Source organism: Meles meles, chromosome 11 (assembly GCF_922984935.1).
Source record: "Meles meles chromosome 11, mMelMel3.1 paternal haplotype, whole genome shotgun sequence".
Taxonomy (NCBI): domain Eukaryota; kingdom Metazoa; phylum Chordata; class Mammalia; order Carnivora; family Mustelidae; genus Meles; species Meles meles.
Genome location: NC_060076.1, coordinates 13,851,511 through 13,872,578, shown reverse-complemented (window position 1 = coordinate 13,872,578; position 21,068 = coordinate 13,851,511). Strand labels below are relative to the sequence as shown.

The window sequence follows — 21,068 nt, the reverse complement described above, 5'->3', positions numbered from 1 at the left end:
CATTATTCCCATACATTCACAACAACTCAACAATGAGCTTATAAAGCCTCTCAAGATTCTGCAGAAAAGAGTGGGTTTTATTTCCGCATCGATGAAATTATATTGATCATGATGATAATTCAGGATTAGCTTTAATGTTTAAAAGTCTAATGATTAAATCAGCCTCACAAACTTAACTTTATAACAAAAAAGTAGTAATAAGAATTGTTAAAGACGTTTTGAAAATAAAAAAGAATACACTCACAAGGACATAGTATGCGGGAAAGCACTGAATCACTGGCTTTGGAAAAGATGAAATTACTAAATAAAACTGGCCACAATTCTACCTTTAAGGGCTGGTGGAAAGCCACTGTTTCACATAATTGAAAAATACCACTTATGAAAAGGGTAGAGCATGAATTTCAACCTGGACAAATGCTAGGAGAACACACTGAAATGAAGACTATACTTGCTGTCACTCTAAGTATTTAGAGACTCTAAGTTTATAAAACAAGGGATGGGACTTGGTTGGTGCTCCCAATGGTCATATGAGGCATCAGAGTCATATGGGGAGGGGCACTGAGCTGGCTCAGTAGGTAAAGCATGTGACTCTTGATCTTGGGGTGTGGTTCAAGCCCCATGTTGGGTGTACAGATTACTTAAAAATAAAATCTTTGGAAACAGCACTGTGCAACAGAAACAAAATACAAACCACAGAAGTAATTCAGATATGTAATTTAAAATTTTCTATTATTTACTTTAAAAAGTAAAAAAATATATAATTTCATTAGCCCAATGTATCAAAATAAAATTTCAACACATAACCAATATAAAAAATTAGTAAAACATTTTATATTCTAAATCCATTGAGTATTTCCCATTTCTCATCTCAGTTTGGACTAGCGCCATCTCAAGAGCTCAAAAGCCTTATGTGGCCTGTAGCTACTATACTGGACAGTATGTCTAGATAATCTCAATTATGAGACTGACACGCTACCTACTGCACTAACGAGGCACCTTAGATAATCTCAATTATACAACACTTAAAAATGGTTAAAATGATAAATCTAGATGTTCCATAAATATGTCTTAGGAAGTGGCATGACTGGATCCTCAATCTTGTGTCTATTTTACCACAATTTGATAAAAACAAAAAAATTATCCTAATTGTTTAAATTAGTTTATAAAGGAAAATATTCAGTTTTACACCCTAAAGAAATATCAGAGAAAATTAGCTTGATTTCAGTTCCATTTTACAGCGCTGCAAGTCTACTCTTCACTGTTATGCCTTCAGGAGCCATTATTCTCCCCTCCTATTTAATTTTTTTTCAACCTTCCCTGTGGACTCCCGTTTGCTGCACTGACTAGCAGCAGGTCATCAATGATACAACCCAGAGATGAAAGGGGACTAAATAAATGGAGACTATTTTTCATTATATGAAAGAAAAAAACAAGCCCTCTCTACTCAGAAAGATGATGAAAACAATACTTTGATATAAAAATTTACAGGGATGGGTATATAACAAAAAGGTAAGCAGACAATGGAGCTGTAACTCAAATGGAGTAAACTACCGGATCAAGTGAAGTTTAAATATTTAACTGGTAGAATCAGATCTCAGCTCTCAGCTGCCTCTTGGGGGCATTTGACTCTGATGACTAACTAAACAAACATCTGCCACTGCCTCTTCATGACAGGCAGTTTTCAATGTCCTTGAAACTCTTCATTCTGCTTCTGTACCTCTTCCCCCTCTATACGCTCTTCAAGGATCCATCCTAGGCTATATTCTTCTTCCTCTCCAACTCCTTTTAAAATCCCCCTGTTCTAGCCGTAGCAGTGACGTGGCTAACCCCTCAACCTTTTGCTCTTGCCCTGAGCTACTCTCAAAGCTCTGATGTTGCATTCCAGATACCTATGGAAATACCCACTCGCATCCAACTATGTTAAATTCATCCCAAATTTAAATCCCTCTACCCTCTCTATTCCTTCATTTCCTATTCTTGTTTCTAGTACCACCAACTTCCCAGGTGTATATATAGCTAGAAATCCCAGTTATTTTTAAATTAACCCTTTCCTCGCCACATACTCAATCCATTCCAAAATCCTGTCAATTCCATTTTAATGGCAGCTCTTCCATTTAACTGCTCCTTTAAAAAATCTCTACCCTTACTGTTCTAAATCTAAATCTATTTACTCTTACCTAAACTGCAACACGCTAATACTTTTACATTTTTATTTATTTATTAAATTTATCAGTACGGGAGCCTGGGTGGCTCAGTGGATTAACCACTGCCTTCGGCTCGGGTCATGATCTCAGGGTCCTGGGATCGAGCCCCGCATCGGGCTCTCTGCTCTGCAGGGAGCCTGCTTCCTCCTCTCTCTCTGCCTGCCTCTCTGCCTACTTGTGATCTCTCTCTCTGTCAAATAAATAAATAAAATCTTAAAAAAAAAAAAAATTTATCAGTGTTCCAGAATTCATTGTTTATGCACCACACCCAATGCTCCATGCAATATGTGCCCTCCACAATACCCACCACCAGGCTCACCCAACCTCCCACCCCCCCCATCTCTCCAAAACCCTCAGATTGTTTCTGAGTCCACAGTCTCTCATGGTTCGTCTCTACCTTAATACTTTAATTTAGAAACTCTAGTTCTGTTTACTCTTACCTAAACTGCAATACTCTTAATACTTTAATTTGGAACTCCACATTTGTCAATGCCAGAGGTCTCAACAGAAGTAACGTCACCTCCTAAGGGAACATTTTAGAAATGTGCAGGAGTGATTTCAATTGTCACAATGATTTTGGGGCAGGGGGTGAGGGGCATTACTAGCCTCTACCTGGCAAAGGCTGAAAATGCTAGACATCATGGAATGTTTGGGACAGTACACAAAAAGAATTGTGTATTTTGCATGACCTCTTAAAGATTCTGCCCGATATTCCTAAGTAAAAAGCTTATCCTTAGTTGTCTGAGCCTCAGACCTGTTTTACAAAGCATGGAGTTTATTCTAAATTTTCAGAGTATACCAGGTAGATTGAGGAAAAATGTATTTTGCTTTCTTGGGGACTTTGCTAAGAGTTTTTTCACTGCTTGGTCATACCACTGATGGTACAAATACAACACACTGCACTTAGAGCCATCATGTTCATGACAACAGTACATACACAGGTGCAAACATCTCATTACACTTCTGTCTTCTAGCACAGCTGGGCTTGAGCCCAACACGTTTAATGTGTATTATTTTAAATTACTGTCTTTTTATTTCTGCTCTGGATCAGCATTTAGGTATTACATTAACTTTCTGAAATAGGTGTTTGTGCGGTAAGTTATTTCTATGAATTTCAGTTCAAGGTAAGATAATATTACAAAATATATTATAAGAAGAGGACCTGGGTCTGATAGAAATAAGAAAAACTGGTCTACTTGAAGACAACTCTGATACTGGCCCTTTTTCAGCTCAGAAAACTTTCATATTTTTTTCTTACTACTCATAGAAAACCGTCCAAACTCATGTTCCCAATGTTTAAGCTTTTTATAACACACCTCAAGTCAATTCTTCAGCTTATATTCTAAGAATCTCACAGGGTCCCTACTTATATCCTGAGATCAGCTAAAATGAATGTTCTTTATTTTTCTCCTATAAGCGCCACACTTAAGCCCTTTCCACCCTTTTGCTAATGCTAATGCTGATCTTCCTACTGCAAAGCACTTATTCTCTCTAAAATCCACCCACTTTCCAAGATTCAACATAAACACTGCTCAATTTTTGCAAATGAAGGAAAGCACTGCTTCCTCTGAACATCTATATGATTTGTTCTCCTCATATGATTCAACTGTATCAATTGACCACATCTTTTATAGCTATTATTTTTCTTATTCAACTATAAGCCAAGGTCACACTACAGCAGCTTGCAGACTCAATATGACCCAACCAATATTTTAAAAATCTGAATACTACTTAACTGTGAATAATACTTAAAAATCATCACACTAAAAAAACAAACAAAAACAAACAAACAAAAACACTAAAAAAAATCAGAATATTGCACAGAAATCTAGATTTGGGACTTTAAGTTTCAGATCTGATCACTCTAAGCTTAAATCCCATATGGCAATAATTCACTACAGCGGAGCAGCTGCTACCCTCTCTAAAAGGGCAAGTGCTTGCTCTCTCATAGTCTACATGGAGACTTCTACCTAATCAGGTTACCTTCCTGCTCCCACTGTGCACGTTCTCCGAGCAAGAACTGTCCTAATTCATCCATGTATGCCTTCACATTGTCTTTCACACGGAAGTCATTTTATATATATCTACTGAACAGCACAAAGCGCAACAGGTTCCTTTCTTACCATTTTAGAACTAAGCAGAAGGGTAACTACCTAATTCACTATGCTATGTTAATTTTTACTATCAGCCATCAATCTTTTTGGCAATATTATTTTATTGCTTGTTCAAGGGGCTAATCTAAAAATGTCCACTGTAAAGTTATTGCCAAATTCAGAATTTCCCAATTCTACCACGGAGAAAACACGAGCTCTTCAGTAACAGCAAGGACAAACACATGTATGATTGTATAACAAATACTTCTCTCACTGGTTACGGTCCCAGGGATGCTGCTATTAGAAAAATTAAACTAATGCTTTGGATTATTTTCAAAAGACAGAGCAGAATTTTCAATATGCAAACCTGATGAATTTAATCAGAATAAAAAATACAAACTATAGACCCACGTAGAAAATAACCTTAAAATGCAGGGTTGGGTTCACAGTTACTGTAGATACTAACTTTCCAGGTAGTTAAAGAATTCAGTGAATGTGTCCCATTCACTTCTGCTTGAAATAACTAATGCAGTTTTACTAGATTTCAAAAGTAAAGTTGGATGAGAGTTTTTTTTTTTTTTTTTTAAAGCTCAATGTGGCTCTGAAAGTGAGTCAACTGCCAGTACTTACCTAAGTACAAATGAGCACAAATCTCAAAGGCAATACTGAATCTTAATCTTTTAAAAACTACCTGCCATTGATTGATCCTAAGGCAAAAAGAACACAGAAAAGCTATCACCCCAGTGGGTAAGTACATCAAAGTATAAAAGAACAGATGATGCCTTTCCAATAATCTGGTTTATAAGACAGGGAATAACATGAGCACGGAGTAACTTTTGGATGACAAACGAAACCATGAAATGCCTTAAATTTAATGTTTATTTTATAAAACTGGCAAAGTATCTAGCATTTCAGAGAATATATCACCACATGAGAAAATATATATCCTTGAGAAATCATATATCTCAAAAATGTTAAAACTGAGTCTGGTGGAACTCCCAGAGAGAAGGAGGGTTATTTAAAACTTTGCTTTGGTTAAGCATCTGACTCCTGATTTTTGATTGTGATCTCAGGGCTGTGAGATTGAGCTCTGTGTCAGGCTCCATGCTCTGTGGAGTAAGCTTGAGATTGCCTCTCCCTCTTCCTGTATCCCTCCCACTTCTGCTCCCTGTCTCTCTCTCATAAATATTTAAAGAAGGAAAGAAATTATCTTGAATGAAGAAAGAACCCTAAATATTATACACAATGAAAGCGAACAGGCATTGGGATCATTGATAACAACTACCTGGAACCATTTTAGACATTGCCTAAGAATTATCTACAATGCCTATCAAAATGTATTGCCTAAAACATATGCACTGATTATAAGTAGAAGCATACGCCCATCATTATTAAAAGATATACCTAATTCCAAATTTTAATGATTATTTTATTTGTTATATAGTTACTTAATTGCTTAGGGTTAAAATATCTAACTTCCATGCGCAAACTCTTCTAAGTCTTCTTAGAACCACAGGAATTTACAGCAAAAGAGAAATAATTCCCTTCCCATATTAGACAGACAAGGAAACAAACACACAGAGGTTAAGTAATTCTTCCAAGATGATCTAACTACTTGCTAAGTCTAGACACCAACTTTTCCACTGATTTTTCTCAAAAAATACTGCTGACAGAAAAAAAAATTTTTAACCAACGTGGAGAACTGTACATGGAAGGAAAAAGCACTGAAAAAAATAGTTACAGCTTTTTGATTCACATCACATTTAAAAGAATGTCTGGAGCTTTCTTCTCATACAATTTTATAAAAATGATTTGTTTTCTAGAGGGAAAGAGGAAAGGGTTAGGGATGGGGGAAGGGAGAATGCCACTATAGATATCTCATATAATTAATCTTGCCATTCTCAAGCCTAAGGAGTAATTTTTTTCTGTTTCTAAAATTATACCCTATGAAATACAAAACAACAACAAAACAGTTCCGCAGTCTCTTACCTGTACAGAGAAGTCCATCTTTATAGTAAAGTGCATACACTCTGGCACTGTGTCCAATTAATGATGAGGTCTCAAAGGCTTCATGGTCCTCCAGTTGCTTCATTCTCAAAATAGCCTTCAAATAAACCTTCTTCCAGTGCAAAGCGTCCTGAACAGAATCATCTATCTGCCAGCCCAAATTTTTACATGCAGTCTGCCACACCTCTGTACAGGCACTTATCACCTTATTCCACTGTTTAGAGACGAGGCAGCATGTGAGTAAAGTCTGAGGATCGAGCCATTTTAACAAATAAAAACTGAGCTCCAGGGGAAGGAGTTTGAGGAAGTCCCGCTTGAGGAGAGTCTCCAGGTTATTGGAGAGATGCCTGAGCTGGACTGCCCCACTCAGACTAATCAGGTGATCCAGAGTTTCATTTTTCTGCAAGTCCGTCAGAGAAAGAAATGTAACAGAAATGTTATCAAGCCATGTCTCAAAGTCCTTTCTCTCCATAAGGTTATGGAAAAATTTACCTGTGGCACATCAAAATATTGTATTAGTTCTGCTCAAAAAGACTGTTCAAGCAAGACTGCTAACAAATGAAAATTAGTGTAAAAAACTTGGCATTAACAACTTTATGCTTAGTTACCACGTTACAACTTTACAGTAAATATATTCCATCTGAAAATCTTCCATGCACACAGAGGAAAATACATACTGAGAAAACATACTTTAATAAATCATGATCTCTGAAACACAAGTCAGTGAGACTTATGTAGGTGTATGTGAATTGCTCCTTTTGAAGTCTAGCACATGCTACATGCGTCTTCACGGTGAAAGATTTACAAAGTGTTCATTATAAAATAGCTTATTCTACGTAATATACTTCTCCCCACCCCACCTCCCATCAAAACCTTCATAACACTATTTACTTAATACACTCTATTTGGGTACTAAAATCACAAAAACAAGCCCCAACATGTGACAACCAGAAGGCAAGTCCCCTGAGCAGTAACTGGACATTTTAGTTATCATGCCAGGCACAGCCTGACCTGTTACCAAAATTACAAAACAGACTACTGGCTTTTCGACAGACATTCAGACAAAAAGGTTTAGGGAAGAAACATAAGCAGATGTCGTAAGTTACGTGGCTCAGGTATTCTGGTTCTTCTACTTCCTTTATGGCACTGCCTGTTAGAACATGTATTATGAAAGGCCTTACATGGCCTTACACAGTTTTTATAAGCTTCATATGAGCTGGTGACAACTCCTAACCATGTGCCACACAGAGCAATGAGGGTCAAGGAAGCCTTACAAATAAGTCCAATTAGTAATCCTGATGCTTCGAAAACACCAAGAAAACAGGAAGCATCAGCTCTACTTTGCAGGGGAGGAAGTTAAAAGTCAGAGAAGGTAAGTGATTTGCCTACAGTCAACAGAGCTATTAAAATAGCATCAGAACAACCCGGAGGTCAGTGCTCTCACCATCCGTACTCTTCCAACCACACCAAGCTGTCTCTCTCTGATGACAGCCCCAACCAGGAGAATCACAACCTGGTTAAAAAATCTGGAGGCACTGTGACTATCTGATTATAGCACCTTCTCCTTTCAGAGAGTACCAAATTGCTCCAGGACTAAATGGAACAGAAAAAAACCTTACAAATATACAGCATTACATACTGTGTCAAGGTGTCAATCCACTTTTGACAAAAGGGACTAAACTAATGAAAAGAAAACAAAAAATAAAGCAAATCTATAAAAACATCTTTCCCAAGGTTGGCTATATGTTGATAGATGTTAGTGCTGAATGATCGGTACACGGAGGTTTTTTTATTCTTTTTATTATCATATGTTTAAACATTTCCATAATTTAAAAAAAAAAAACCTTCCTTCTATCTGATTATTTATTCTCCAACCAGACTGTCATACTAATTTTAAAAATTTATATACAAATTAATGCGGAAGAGGAAAATAAATTCCTTCCCATATATGTCATCTAGGTCAAGTCTACGTCAAAAGCCAGATCTCATCTTCCAACTTTGTTCATGTAGGTCAGTAAAAATCATTTTCATTAATTTTCCAATAACAAATTTTGACAAGAATGTTATTGGACACAAAAGAGTAAAAGCAACCAAACCTTCCAATCATATCATGTCTTATCTAACAGTCTGGTTTTGGGAACAGTGAATGAACTTTAAAATAATACTCCGGAATCCTCAGGGTTTGGGCTAGGCAGGATTTTTTAGTTCACGGATTCACTTGGCAGCCAAAAATAATCAGTTCACCAAAACTTTTATCAACAAAACAAGCTAACAAGCTTCTTCTTTCTGAATCCAAACAACATTCTATCTGTAACATTTCTGGAAATTTTTTACTTTTAAAAGTACACTCACAGCAAGCCAAAACAATCCTTTTCTGTGAACACTCACAAAATGTCACAAAATCTAATTAATTAATACTGGCCAATTAAAAACATATACCAAAACATCTACCCAGGAATAAGTGTGGAGGACTTCCTCTCTCACACCTACACACACAGAAGTATCCACACATTCATCACAGAAATGCTTATTTCTGCTTATAAGAAGCTGAGTTATTATTTAAATGACTATAAGACAAATTTATAATACCCATGAAAATGTTATCAGGTTTCCACCACTGACAAAAACTAAGAGACATCCTACAGAATGCCAAATTAATGTAGTCATGACACCACAGAAGATTATGGGACAAACTTTCCAAAGAGCACCTTTGAAAAACTCAGCCATTTCTGAGATTCGGATATTCTCTTAACCCCTAATGATTTTTTCCCCAACTCTGCACTATTACAAAACAAAACAAAAACCACCAGTTTCTACTTTTCTAACAAAAAACCAACTGACTTTGGAGGGAACTTTCTTAAGGTCACAGGTCTAAAATGAACCCTTTTGGAGAGCCTCTAGGAATATCATATACTACTGGCAGCACAAGGCGCAAACAGGACAACTTCAGGAAGAAGGATTTCAATTCAACAGGAACTTTCCAATAATGTAAGGGCTGTCTCCAGAATGCTGTGCAATTCCCATTGCTGGGAAAGTCAAGGACAGTAGAAACAGGCAGAATGAGGTAAATGAAAATGCCCTGGAGTCAGTCAAATCTTTTACTGATTCAGCCACTTCTATGGGATTATGGGCAACTCTGAGACCAACTTCTAAACTTCAGTCATCTGTAAAATGGAAGCTATCACTCACTTTGAGAGTTATGAAAATCAGAAACAGGGCAAGGGGGCACCTGGGCGGCTCAGTGGGTTAAGCCTCTGCCTTCAGCTCAGGTCATGATCTCAGGGTCCTGCATTGGGCTCTCTGCTAGGCAGGGAGCCTGCGTCCTCCTCTCTCTCTGCCTACTTGTGATCTCTCTCTGTCAAATAAATAAATAAAATCTTAAAAAAAAAAAAACAAGAAAGAAAGAAACAGGGCAAGGACATCCTTAACACACAGTCTGAAGTAACTCACATGGTATTTTTCTTAGTTTTATCACTATGAATACCTGCCAGGAAAGCTTATAGTAGCCCTAAGGCTGGAAAAGATAGGGCCACCAACATCCCATTCGACCCTATGACCCTTATCATAAAATTTCCCTTAAAATAGCTTAAAATGTATGGAGGAAAAACTCGAGAGCTCAAACTTACTGAGATTTAGTTTTATAATTAAGGGCAGTTATTGACTTGAGGCTAGAATTTCCCACTAGGTGCATTTTGTATCTACCCACACTTCATTGAGTCTTGCCCTTTTTACCCCCACTTCAGATTAAACATTAAACCTGCCCTTCTGCCCTCAATATTAACAATCACTAAGGCTCCAAAATGGGTGGCCTGATGAAGACTCCTAAACTGGAAGATGGGAGGTCTAGGTTTGGTCTCTTGTTCTGCCATTAGCTCCCTATGTTCCCTTAGGTAACTCTCATATTTGTATTGGTTTAAAAGACTCAAGTACTACTCATAGACATTACCTCATTGGATTATCAGAACTTCATGGAAAGTATCAGTACTACTGCCCTTAACGAATAAATGAGGCAATTCATGGCCTAAGAAGTGGAGTGACTTTCCCAGGGTCCCATAGGAAGCACCTTAACATCTTTCTCAGCCCCCACCCCTTCGAAACAAAACAAAACTATACCCCTAGGTTTTATTGGAGACAGCCATTCTGGATAAAACATCATATATGTGTTTTCCTCTTCTCCACCAGGACCTGGCCTAGTTAAAAACGAAAGCAAGACATTTCTTGTTGGAGAGGAGGATTCACCTTTCCTGTTTTCTTATCAAGCACTATCAGCAGTTACAGTACAGAGGTTTTGAAAACATGTTATTTATAAACATACACATGACCGGAATCTTTTGAATATCAAGAAGCTGGTAACCCTGGTTGCCTCCCGGGAAAACTGGAGAGCTAAGGAATCGGCAGGAGGAGCCCTTTCTTGAATTTAAAACCATGTGAATATACTATTTACTTTAAAACCGCCTTTAGGGGCGCCTGGGTGGCTCAGTGGGTTAAAGCCTCTGCCTTTGGCTAGATTCATGATCTCAGGGTCCTGGGATCGAGCCCCCCATGGGGCTCTCTGCTTGGCGGGGAGCCTGCTTCCCCCTCTCTCTCTGCCTGCCTCTCTGCCTACTTGTGATCTGTCAAACAAATAAATAAAATCTTTAAAAAAAATAAAATAAAACCGCCTTTAGCTCTAAGATAAATAAAAACAGCTCGGAAAGAAACAGTGTTAAATACAGGCTCTGCAATTCCACCTGTTGCTGAGTGACCCTGGGGAAATCACTTCACCCATCTCAAGTTCAGCCTCTTCACTTGCAAAATGCAATCACGCACAGCATTCCGTACATGGGTTTTTGTGAGGATTAAGTCGGATAACGCACGTAAAGCGTTTAGCACAATACCCGACACACTGTAAGCTTCCGAGAAATGCCAGTTACCATTATTACTCAGCATTAATATTGTTATCTGTATCTCAAGCGGCACCCCACATACACACCTGTTTCCACCGCATACCCACAACTACGGCGCAGTCCCTCACATTAATACAGCGCTTTGTACTTCATAAACCACCTCGACACACTTCATCATCTTTCAAAGTCATGGTAGCCCTGGAATATCATTGTTAACTCATTTCGCGGCTAAGGAAACTGAGCAACTAATAGGCAGTAACTCCGAGACTCAATTTTCCCATCTCTAAAATCAACTCCAGATCCCTTCAACTCGTTCGTCGTTCCCAGGTCCCCCGCTTCCAGAGTCGAGTTCCGCGCAGCACTGACCTGAGCGAGCGCCCCGGGGCCCAGGACCTCGCGCCGGGCTCACACCGACTAGGCGCGCTCGGGCCGCCAGAGCGTCGCAGCGGCCGGGTCCGCTCCGCAGCCATGGCGCCTGCAGAGAAAGAAAGACAAATGGCCCAAGGCGCGGCTGGTCAGCAGAGGCGCGGGCGCCTGAGAACCCCCTCCTCGGCCTGACCCCGCCTCACATACAAACCTGGACCAGCGGCCGCCGCTCGGGGTCTGCAACCTCACAGGGGAGCGGCTTCCGGTGCTGCCTGCGTCATCTCCGCGCGTCCCTCCGCCCGCGGCGCCCAGCGGACGCGGGTGCACTTCCGGCCCCGGCCTCCGGGGGAAGCGGGCTGGCCGGGGAGAGCGTGGAGGGAGGGAGAGCGTCCGCACTATGGCTTCGACTTGTGGACCCTCGTCTTAAATTCATTTTTTGCTGTGTATCGGGGCTGTGTCTCATCCAACCTGACCTTGCCCCGTGTGGCCCTTTTTCTTATCCCTTTCTTTACGGAGGAGAGGAAGGAAAATTTCAGAGACGTGTCCGAAGTCAAACAGCCCGTTGAGTCACCGGTTATTTCCCAAACGCTGTTCTGGGAGATTGGGTTAATGAGCGAAAAGCACAAAAATACGGACCGCCTGGGATTTACGTCCTAGCGAAGGAGGCAGACAGATAAATAACTAAGCAAGGCATGTGCAAGTCTTAGCAAGTGCCAAGGAGAAAAATTAAGCAGGTTAAGGGGATTGGTGAGCGAAAGAACAGGAGTCAGGTGATCTAGGCTCGAATCCCAGTTGTTTTTTGTTTTTTTTTAAGATTTTATTTATTTATTTGACAGAGAGAGATCACAAGTAGACAGGCAGGCAGAGAGAGAGAGAGAGAGGGAAGCAGGCTCGCTGCTGAGCAGAGAGCCGGATGCGGGACTCGATCCCAGGACCCTGAGATCATGACCTGAGCCGAAGGCAGCGGCTTAACCCACTGAGCCACCCAGGCGCCCCTCGAATCCCAGTTCTTACACTCATGCTGTGCCTATGGCCTACTTATTTCACCTCTCTGCATTTATTTCCTTCTTCTGCGTAGTAGTTCTAGTACCTTCCTCATGTCATCCTTCTGAGGACTGAAAGTTGAAGCATAAATCTTTAAGCGTCAAAAAACTAGAACTGTGCTTCCAATGTCCCCGGCAGTATCCTAACTCAATTTGCGTCACCTCACTCAATTCCCGCAGCAGCCCTACACCGCAGTTACTATTATTAGCTCTGTTTTTAGAGATGGGGAAACCGAGGTCAAAAGGCATCTTGCCTAAAGTCTTAGTAACTGGCTTCATAGGATTTCAACCCAAGCCCCCTTCAGAACATAAATTCTCCTTGTCTCTCTGTTAAGGCTCATAAACCACATACACAGACTCCTGTCTTATACCAGCACCATCTGATAAGATTTTCAGCAATGATATTCTAATTTGCATCGTCTAATAGGGCAGCCACTAGCCTCTTGTGACCATTAAACACTTGAAAATGCCTGATATGACTGAGGAAATACAATTTTAATTGATTTAAATTTAAATAGCCACATGTGGCTAATGGCTACCCTGTTGAAAAGACTAGTCCAAGAGATATATCACATTATATAGACAGTAAGACAGTCACATATCCAGTTAGTGGTAGAGAATAGCCAAGACTCCTAGCGTCCTGGGTTCATCTAGTGTACTTGAAACATGGGAAGTAAAAATTTGACTATGTGAGGTAGAAGTCACTATGATGGCTTGAAAGTCAGGTCTCAAGAGAGCTAAAGGAAGTCTCTAGCCAAAGAGTGACTGATGACAACATTATAAGAAAATTTAGGAAGAAATGTGCACAAAGATCAAATAACCTCTATGAAAGGGAAAGCAGTGCCAAGGAAATTAAGAAAACCAAGCACCCCTATGTGTCTCAACCCCAGTGTGGTAGGAGTTTCATGAATCAAACTGAAAATCCCAGATGGAGCTGCCTAGAGATAATGTTTAGACCTTGCCATGGACAAAGAAACCAAACTGTCTAAAAAACAGAAAGACAGAAAGACAGAAAGACAGAAAGAAAGACAGAAAGAAAGAAAGAAAGAAAGAAAGAAAGAAAGAAAGAAAAGAAAGAAAGAAAAGAAAAGAAAGAAACCAAACTGTCTAAGTTGAAGCCAAGAGGAGATCTGGGAACAAAATTTATAGCTGAGAACTGAAAGTTGCAAAACAGGATTTGTATTTAATTAAATACAAGACCTATTTAATTGCTAAACTTAGAATGTATAAACAATTTCTTTTCACTTGCATTTTTTAGGTTATATTTTCCCACTTTGTAAAACAAATTTCCAAGATTGCATGACAGTGGTTGAGAAAACATAGCCAACTTTGAGTGTAATAAGATTTTCCTAGCCAAACAATTAAAAAAAAATGCCATGAGTGGCAGCAGGAAGACCAACATGAGAAAAAACAAAGATGAAATATAGCCCTGCCTAAAAACAGAATGCTCAATACAACTGCTTATGTGACAAGAACATGAAAATATGCTGAATGTTGTTTCTTTTCTTCAGCTTGCTGGTAGGAACAGTATTTAGAATAATTCCTACACATTCATGCCCTAGGAAAATGGCAAACATTAAACAAACCTCACCATATGATGTTTCTTTGGAAGAGAAGTATGCACCCATTAGGTTTTTAGTCTATGCCTTGCACGTGCATATACTAGGGAACAGGAACTATTCCAATTGTTTAGTTTCTTGAAAACACTCCAAAACAGACTGTATGACATTTCTCCTTGTGTGACGATGTGTGGAGGGGTGATGTAGGTCAACTGCTCTTTCAACTCCCACACTTACTTCACCAGGAATTCAGCATAAAGGCAAGGGGTCCGTTTCAAGAGGTACACAGGTTGGGAGCATTTGAACAGGTTTGTGTTCTCTGTTTTTTGTTCTGGATTCACTCTAGCTGTAACATAATCTGCACTTGCTTTCCTATTCAGCCAGCAGGTATTCTGGGACAAAAGCTCAAGTTGATTAGGAAGAAACTTTATCCTTAAAGTCTTGGGCACAAAGTACTTTACTTCAATTGCTGTTAGACTGGAATGATGCTGAGCTACATTTGGGCATCACTTGGCATCTGGACTCAATAATTTCCAAAGCCCTGAAATTGCTTACAGACAACATGCAGGTAAGCTTCTCAAATCTTCGAAGCATTTGATGTCTATTAAAATAGGCTTGAGGAAACTGAAGTTTCTTCTCTATTTAAATCATTAGCAATTGAGCAAATGGAAAGAAGTTCAGATGATAATTGCAGGGGTTCGTTTTGTTTTGTTGTTCCTTTCCAATTCAGTGGACACAGAGAAGGAAGAGAGTCAGGATTCTCAGTGGTTAAGAGTGAGCTTTGGAATTTTGCAGACTTGAATTCAAATCATGACATTACTGTTTGTACTTACCCATTGAGTGATCTTCGGCAAGTTATGAAACCTAGATTCTTACCTTAATTTTGAAGATAACCTATCTGAAAGCATTACCAGGGCTAATTAAGCCATATAAAGTGCTTAGCACAGTACCTGGAACACTGCAAGTGCTCAGTAAGAGGTTACTTTTATTATGAGAAGCTTTGTCAATTGAAGTTCCAGTAGAAATTTAATTCCTTTAATGTTCCCTTGCTCTATTATGTTACAATGCTGTATTTACCCTTCCAGTTGGAAAGTTTCCATCTTCTTCAATGATGTGGAGTAAACTTGGCATAGGTCCACCCTAGATCTCCAAAGGGGTGCTATGCAGATAGTGGGAATTTGTCCATATTGATAGATGTGTCAGATGGATTAGGGGACATTGCCAAAACAGACAATGTCAGAATTCAGTATTGGATTAAATTGGAAAATCATACTGGAAGGATATAAATGTTTTATAGTAGCCATTGTTCACTGGGCAACAAAAGCAACTACTTCATGGAAAATTAGCCCTTGACCTTTGTAATTAGAGAAGAAACTGATCCAAGTGTTTCACTTCCTGAAAGAACATCATATATTTTCCTATAGGTTTTTAGCACAAACTTGCTACTTTATATCATGTGTCTGTGTCTGATTCCTCTTTGCTTCTCCAGCGACCGACACAATGCCTTGCATTTAGTAAGTAGGCTTTCATCCAAACGAGGAAGAAAACAATTAACATTTTATTCAGTTTCTACCTCATACCAACACTGAACTCTGCAGCACTGAAGAAGAAAGAGGCATATCACCTGTCCAAGGAGCCATGATATAGTGGGAGAGACTTATAGCAAAAATAAGTAAAAAAAAAACCCTTAAAATAGTGTACTTCTAAGTGCTGTGAGGAGTACTTGTAACATTCAGTGGGGGCAAAAACAAGAATGGAGATGAAGTTTGAATGAACATGTGTTTTCTTCTTATTCAGGTGACATTCTGCAGACTTCGGACTCACCAGTGGTGTTTCATTCTATTTAATGTTATCCTATTTCACGCCTTGCTTTTTGGGGCTGATTTTGTGGAAGAATACTTTCTGCGTGCTTTGCCTTATGTAGATATGAAAGTTCTTGAAATAAAGGATAAGGCAAGAAAATTGAACATGGAACCCCTAAGAAGTAATCTTTCCAAGTATTATATCCTGAGCCAGTCGGAGGTGTGTAAAGGGAAGAATATATTTTTACTCTCTCTTATCTTCAGTAGCCCAGGAAACGGAACAAGGCGGGACCTCATCAGGAAAACCTGGGGTAATGTGACCAGTGTCCAAGGGCACCACATTCTCACACTGTTTGCTTTGGGAATGCCTGTTTTGGTAACTACCCAGAAAGAGATAGACAAAGAGTCCCATAAGAATAATGATATAATTGAAGGAATCTTCTTGGACACTTCTGAGAACCAAACCCTGAAGATCATCACAATGATGCAATGGGCTGTGACTTTTTGCCCTAATGCCCTATTCGTTCTCAAGGTTGATGAAGAGATGTTTGTCAATCTTCCAAGCTTGGTAAACTATCTTCTCAATCTGAAAGAACACCTTGAGGATATCTATGTGGGAAGAGTTATCCATCAGGATACACCCAACAGAGACCCCAATAGTCAAGAATTTGTCCCTTTTAGCAAGTACCCAGAAAAGTACTACCCAGATTACTGCAGTGGTGAAGCCTTTATTATGTCCCAAGATGTGGCTCGGATGATGTATGTGGTTTTCAACAAAGTACCCATAATGGTTCCTGCTGATGTGTTTGTAGGGATTTGTGCCAAGTCCATTGGCCTTATACCCATCCACAGTTCCAGGTTTTCTGGGAAAAAGCACATCAGATACAACAGATGTTGCTATAAGTTCATTTTTACGTCCTTGGAAACTACAGATGCTGAAATGCCCCTGGCATGGGAGGAAATTAGCAGTGGGAAAGAATGTACCCTGTTTGAGACTTACTATGGGCTCATTTCCTGCAAACTTCTGACATACCTTGACAGCTTTAAACGTTTTCACATGAGTACCGTTAAAAACTATGACATGTATTTTGGTGATTAGGAGGGATTTTTGTGGGGTTTTTTTGTGTGTGTGTGTTTTCTTATAAATGTGTTCTTCGTAAATTAACTGCTACCTTGCTATAAAAAGCGTCCTTCAGGGCGCCTGGGTGGCTCAGTGGGTTAAAGCCTCTGCTTTCGGCTCAGGTCATGATCCCAGGGTCCTGGGATCGAGCCCCGCATCGGGCTCTCTGCTCAGCAGGGAGCCTGCTTCCTCCTCCTCTCTCTCTGCCTCTCTGCCTACTTGTGATCTCTGTCTGTCAAATAAATAAATAAATAAAATCTTTAAAAAAAAAAGTGTCCCTCCTTCCTTGTGTTTCTGTAGTTTCTCTTAGCAAGTTTCAAAATGTTATTAGTGCTGTGATGTACTACATCATATTGAGATTTTATTATATGATATTTAAATTGATAAGAGTATGATTCTTTTCAAAATAAAACCTTTTGGGGTGCTTGGGTGGCACAGTCAGTTAAGTGTCGGACTCTTGTTTTTGGCTCAGGTCATGATCAAAGGGTTGTGATAGAGCCCCACATGACGCTCTGTGCTCGGTGTGCCTAAGGCTGCCTAAGACTCTTTTTTCCTCTCCTTCTACCCCTCCCTGCTCCTCTCTTTCTCTCTCTCTCTCTCTCAAAAAAAAAGAGTAAATCTTTTTTTTTTAATTTATTTATTTGACACAGAGAGAGAGAGAGAGAGAGAGATCACAAGTAGAGAGGCAGAGAGAGAGGGGGATGCAGGCTCCCTGCTGAGTAGAGAACCCAATGTGGGGCTCAATCCCAGGACCCCGAGATCATGACCCGAGCCGAAGGCAGCGGCTTAACCCACTGAGCCACCCAGGTGCCCCAAGAGTAAATCTTTAAAAAAAGATCTTTTATACATAAATGAGAGAACATTAATTATAACCAGAAGTCTTGTTTCTCTTTACAGTTAATGAATGTGTCAACATCATATTCTGTGGAACTGTCATGACTCACCAACAGAAAGGGTAACTGATTTTTGAAAATGCTCAGAATTGAAGGAGAACACTAAGGAATGTGTTGAACAAAATTTTCATCTTGGATGTTAGCAAGAAACATTTTGGTAACCGGGTGGTGGAATTACACCTAATTTAAAAGCATTAACCACCTAGTATATGTTAACTTAAACCATACCAAAGACTTGGATCTCTCTTTGTAAAGCACTTTTCATCAAGTCCTGGTTAGATACTGCTTTACAGATGGGATTCAACACATTTCGTGTTATGTGTATACTCTTCATTAGTTTCCTAGGAATGCTGTAAGAAAGTACCATAAACTGGGTGAATTAAGAGAACAGAAGTGTATTTTCTCAAAGTTCTGGTGGCTAGGTGTCTGAAATCAAGTTGTTGGCAGGACCCTGCTCTCTCTAAAGCCTATAGAAGGAAAAATCCTTGTCATTTCTAGCTTCTGGTGGTGGACAGCCATACTTAGCATTCTTTGGCTTGCAGAGAGATCACTTTAATCTGTTTCCATCTTCACACATGGCCTTCTCCTGTGTGTCTGTGACTTCACATAATCTTCCCTCTGTGCTGTGTCCAAATTTCCCTATTCTAAGGACACCAGTCATTGGACTGGCACCCAAATGACCCCATCGTACTTTGATTACATCAGCAAAACTATTTCAAAATAAAGTCACATTAGGAATCAGGGGTTAGGATTTCAACATTATCTTTTTGGGGGGACACAATTCAACTTACAACACACTTTCTGATTTCTCTTGTATAAAGACCAGGTGCTAGATGAATAGCTCCCATCCTGGGGTTCTTGGGATTTTAGGTGTCCCCAAAGTAACACACTTTGAAAATTCCTGCCATTATACTTATTAGATCGTATTTTTTGACATATGACTAAAATATCTGAGCCTCAGTTTATGTATAAAATCAGCCTTGTAGGACTTGTGGACTAAATGAGATCTGTCAAGCATTTAGCATTGGATTTAGCCCATAGTAAGTGTCCAATAAGAGGAAGAGGCAGCATTTAAAAACGTATGCTCTGAGTTAAATAGCTTAGGTTCAAATCTTGGCTCCATTTATTTGCTGTGTGATCTTGTGCAAGTTCCTTAATTTTGCTGTGCCTTGGCCTCATGCGTAAACAGGGTAATAACAGTATTTTATTCCTAGGAGAGGAAGGAGAGCAACATGAGTTAATAGATGAAAGTCTATTTGTTTATTTATTGGGGTGGGAGAGAAGCAGAGGGAGAAGGACCAGCAGACTCTTCACTGAGCCAAGAGCCTGATGTGGGGCTCAGTCTTAATCCTGAGATCACGACCTGAGCTGAAATCAAGAATTGGATGCTTAACCGACTGAGCCACCTAGGTGTCCCTGAAAAGCTTTTAGAACAATGCTTCACAAACATTTGTTTGCTGATATCTTCAAAATATAATCGAGTAACACAACTGAGTAGCCACCAGGAAGCCAGGTTAACATTCTAGCTCTGGAGTGTGCAACCTGTCAGAAATAGTAGCCACTATTAGTAATAATGGTAGAGAATTTTGCAATTTTCCCCTTTTAAGTTCCAGGTTTTGGTCATATTGCCTTGCAGTTCCTCCAAATGTTTCTTGTTTTCATATCTGGACCTCTGTTTTCCCTGCTACTCTGTTGTTTTTCGCTTGACTCTATCCTACTGTGTCTTCAAGATTCAGGTGTTTCCTTCTCTGGAAATCCTTCCTTCAAGTCTAGGGTAGGTGTTTCCTGTTTTTCTCTCTTATTGTACTAACTATATACTAATGTTCTATTTCTATTTCTAACAGAATTTCTTTTTTCTTCCACTATTTGTGGCTTGCTCCCTGTGTGATTTTGAGATAACCTACTTAATTTCTCTGAGCCTGAGTTTCTTCGTCAGTGAAATAACAGATGTAAAAATGTCAACACGATGAACTTAGCACTTAGGACAATGTCTAACGCTTTTCCCAATGCCAAGCACACAATGAGCAGTCAATAGTATTTATTGATTAAATGCAAAATAAAATAATTTGCAAATTTTATTTAATCTTAAAAAAAAGAAGTCATAGGTGCAAAATCAGAATGAGTTTATACGCCACACATAGGAGAGAGGGCAACTCTCTGAACTTGGATATTAAATGACTGAAATCAACATCATGAATGAGATTAAACAAAAGTCAACTTAGAGATAGAATGTTTCTCAGGCTACGAAAGACTTGGCTATAGCCTAATTAGCGGTATTAGCTGTAGAGAAACAATGAGCATGGAAACAAACAAAACACCCACAGAGGGATATCAGATGATAGAAACGAGATGATTAATCCGGGACAAGGGAATTCCAGGCACCTGTGAGCCACTTTGTTACAGAGTGGGAATGGTTTATCAACATCACCATGGCTTAAAGGAGATCTACCTCTCGATTCTGAATCGCACTCTTGATAATACACTCATGCTAAAACCTCTGACTGGTGATTGGTGTGCAGAGTGCTTTTCCAGTGAGAAAGCAGGGCAATGGAAATAGGTGGGCATATTTTTTTTCTTTGTCAATGAAAAGTGCATCCTTTGTTAATCAGTGAGATGGCATCCTGGTTTTTGTATAGTGCCCTGCCATCGGACTCTGGTTATTAAGGAGTCAGTGTCTCTCTCTCTGGTCAATTCAATTCTAACTTGATGGCTCCGAAAGATTAAATGCGAAACCCTCAACGATGCTGATCCACCAAAATAAGAGTTTGGGAATCTTCCTGCTTTAGCATGTTAGCAATCCTTCCAAACCACAAACCACAACAGAGTAAAAGTCAATGACAACAAAAAAAAGCAAAGAACACTAGAAACATTTTTTTTTTTAAAGATTTTATTTATTTATTTGACAGACAGAGATCACAAGTAGATAGAGAGGCAGGCAGAGAGAGAGAGAGAGAGGGAGGGAAGCAGGCTCCCTGCTGAGCAGAGAGCCCGATGCGGGACTCGATCCCAGGACCCTGAGATCATGACCTGAGCCGAAGGCAGCGGCTTAACCCACTGAGCCACCCAGGCGCCCCATTTTTTTTTTTTTCACTAGA

The 21,068-nt window shown here is 39.6% G+C and overlaps 2 protein-coding genes across 3 annotated transcripts in view; one reads left to right on the top strand and one right to left on the bottom strand.

Moving 5' to 3' along the window:
• The window catches only part of FBXW2 (F-box and WD repeat domain containing 2), a 30,819-nt gene extending 18,994 nt beyond the window's left edge, over window positions 1-11,825 (bottom strand). The window contains exons 1-3 of one of the 2 annotated variants that reach the window (XM_046022355.1): window positions 11,768-11,825; window positions 11,557-11,665; window positions 6,287-6,796 (exon numbers count right to left, since the gene is read on the bottom strand). In XM_046022355.1, coding sequence (XP_045878311.1) covers window positions 6,287-6,776 — 490 coding nt within the window. In that variant the 5' untranslated portion in view covers window positions 6,777-6,796; window positions 11,557-11,665; window positions 11,768-11,825. Of the gene's footprint in view, window positions 1-6,286; window positions 6,797-11,276; window positions 11,528-11,556; window positions 11,666-11,767 lie in introns of those variants that run through there. The other variant, XM_046022356.1, reaches the window with a different exon arrangement.
• Window positions 11,826-14,720: 2,895 nt separating this feature from the next.
• Window positions 14,721-17,059, top strand: B3GALT9 (beta-1,3-galactosyltransferase 9). Its single transcript, XM_046021823.1, has 2 exons — window positions 14,721-14,726; window positions 15,956-17,059. The coding sequence occupies exons 1-2, from the start codon at window positions 14,721-14,723 to the stop codon at window positions 17,057-17,059; spliced, it is 1,110 nt and encodes a 369-aa protein (XP_045877779.1).
• The last annotated feature ends 4,009 nt before the right edge of the window (window positions 17,060-21,068 follow it).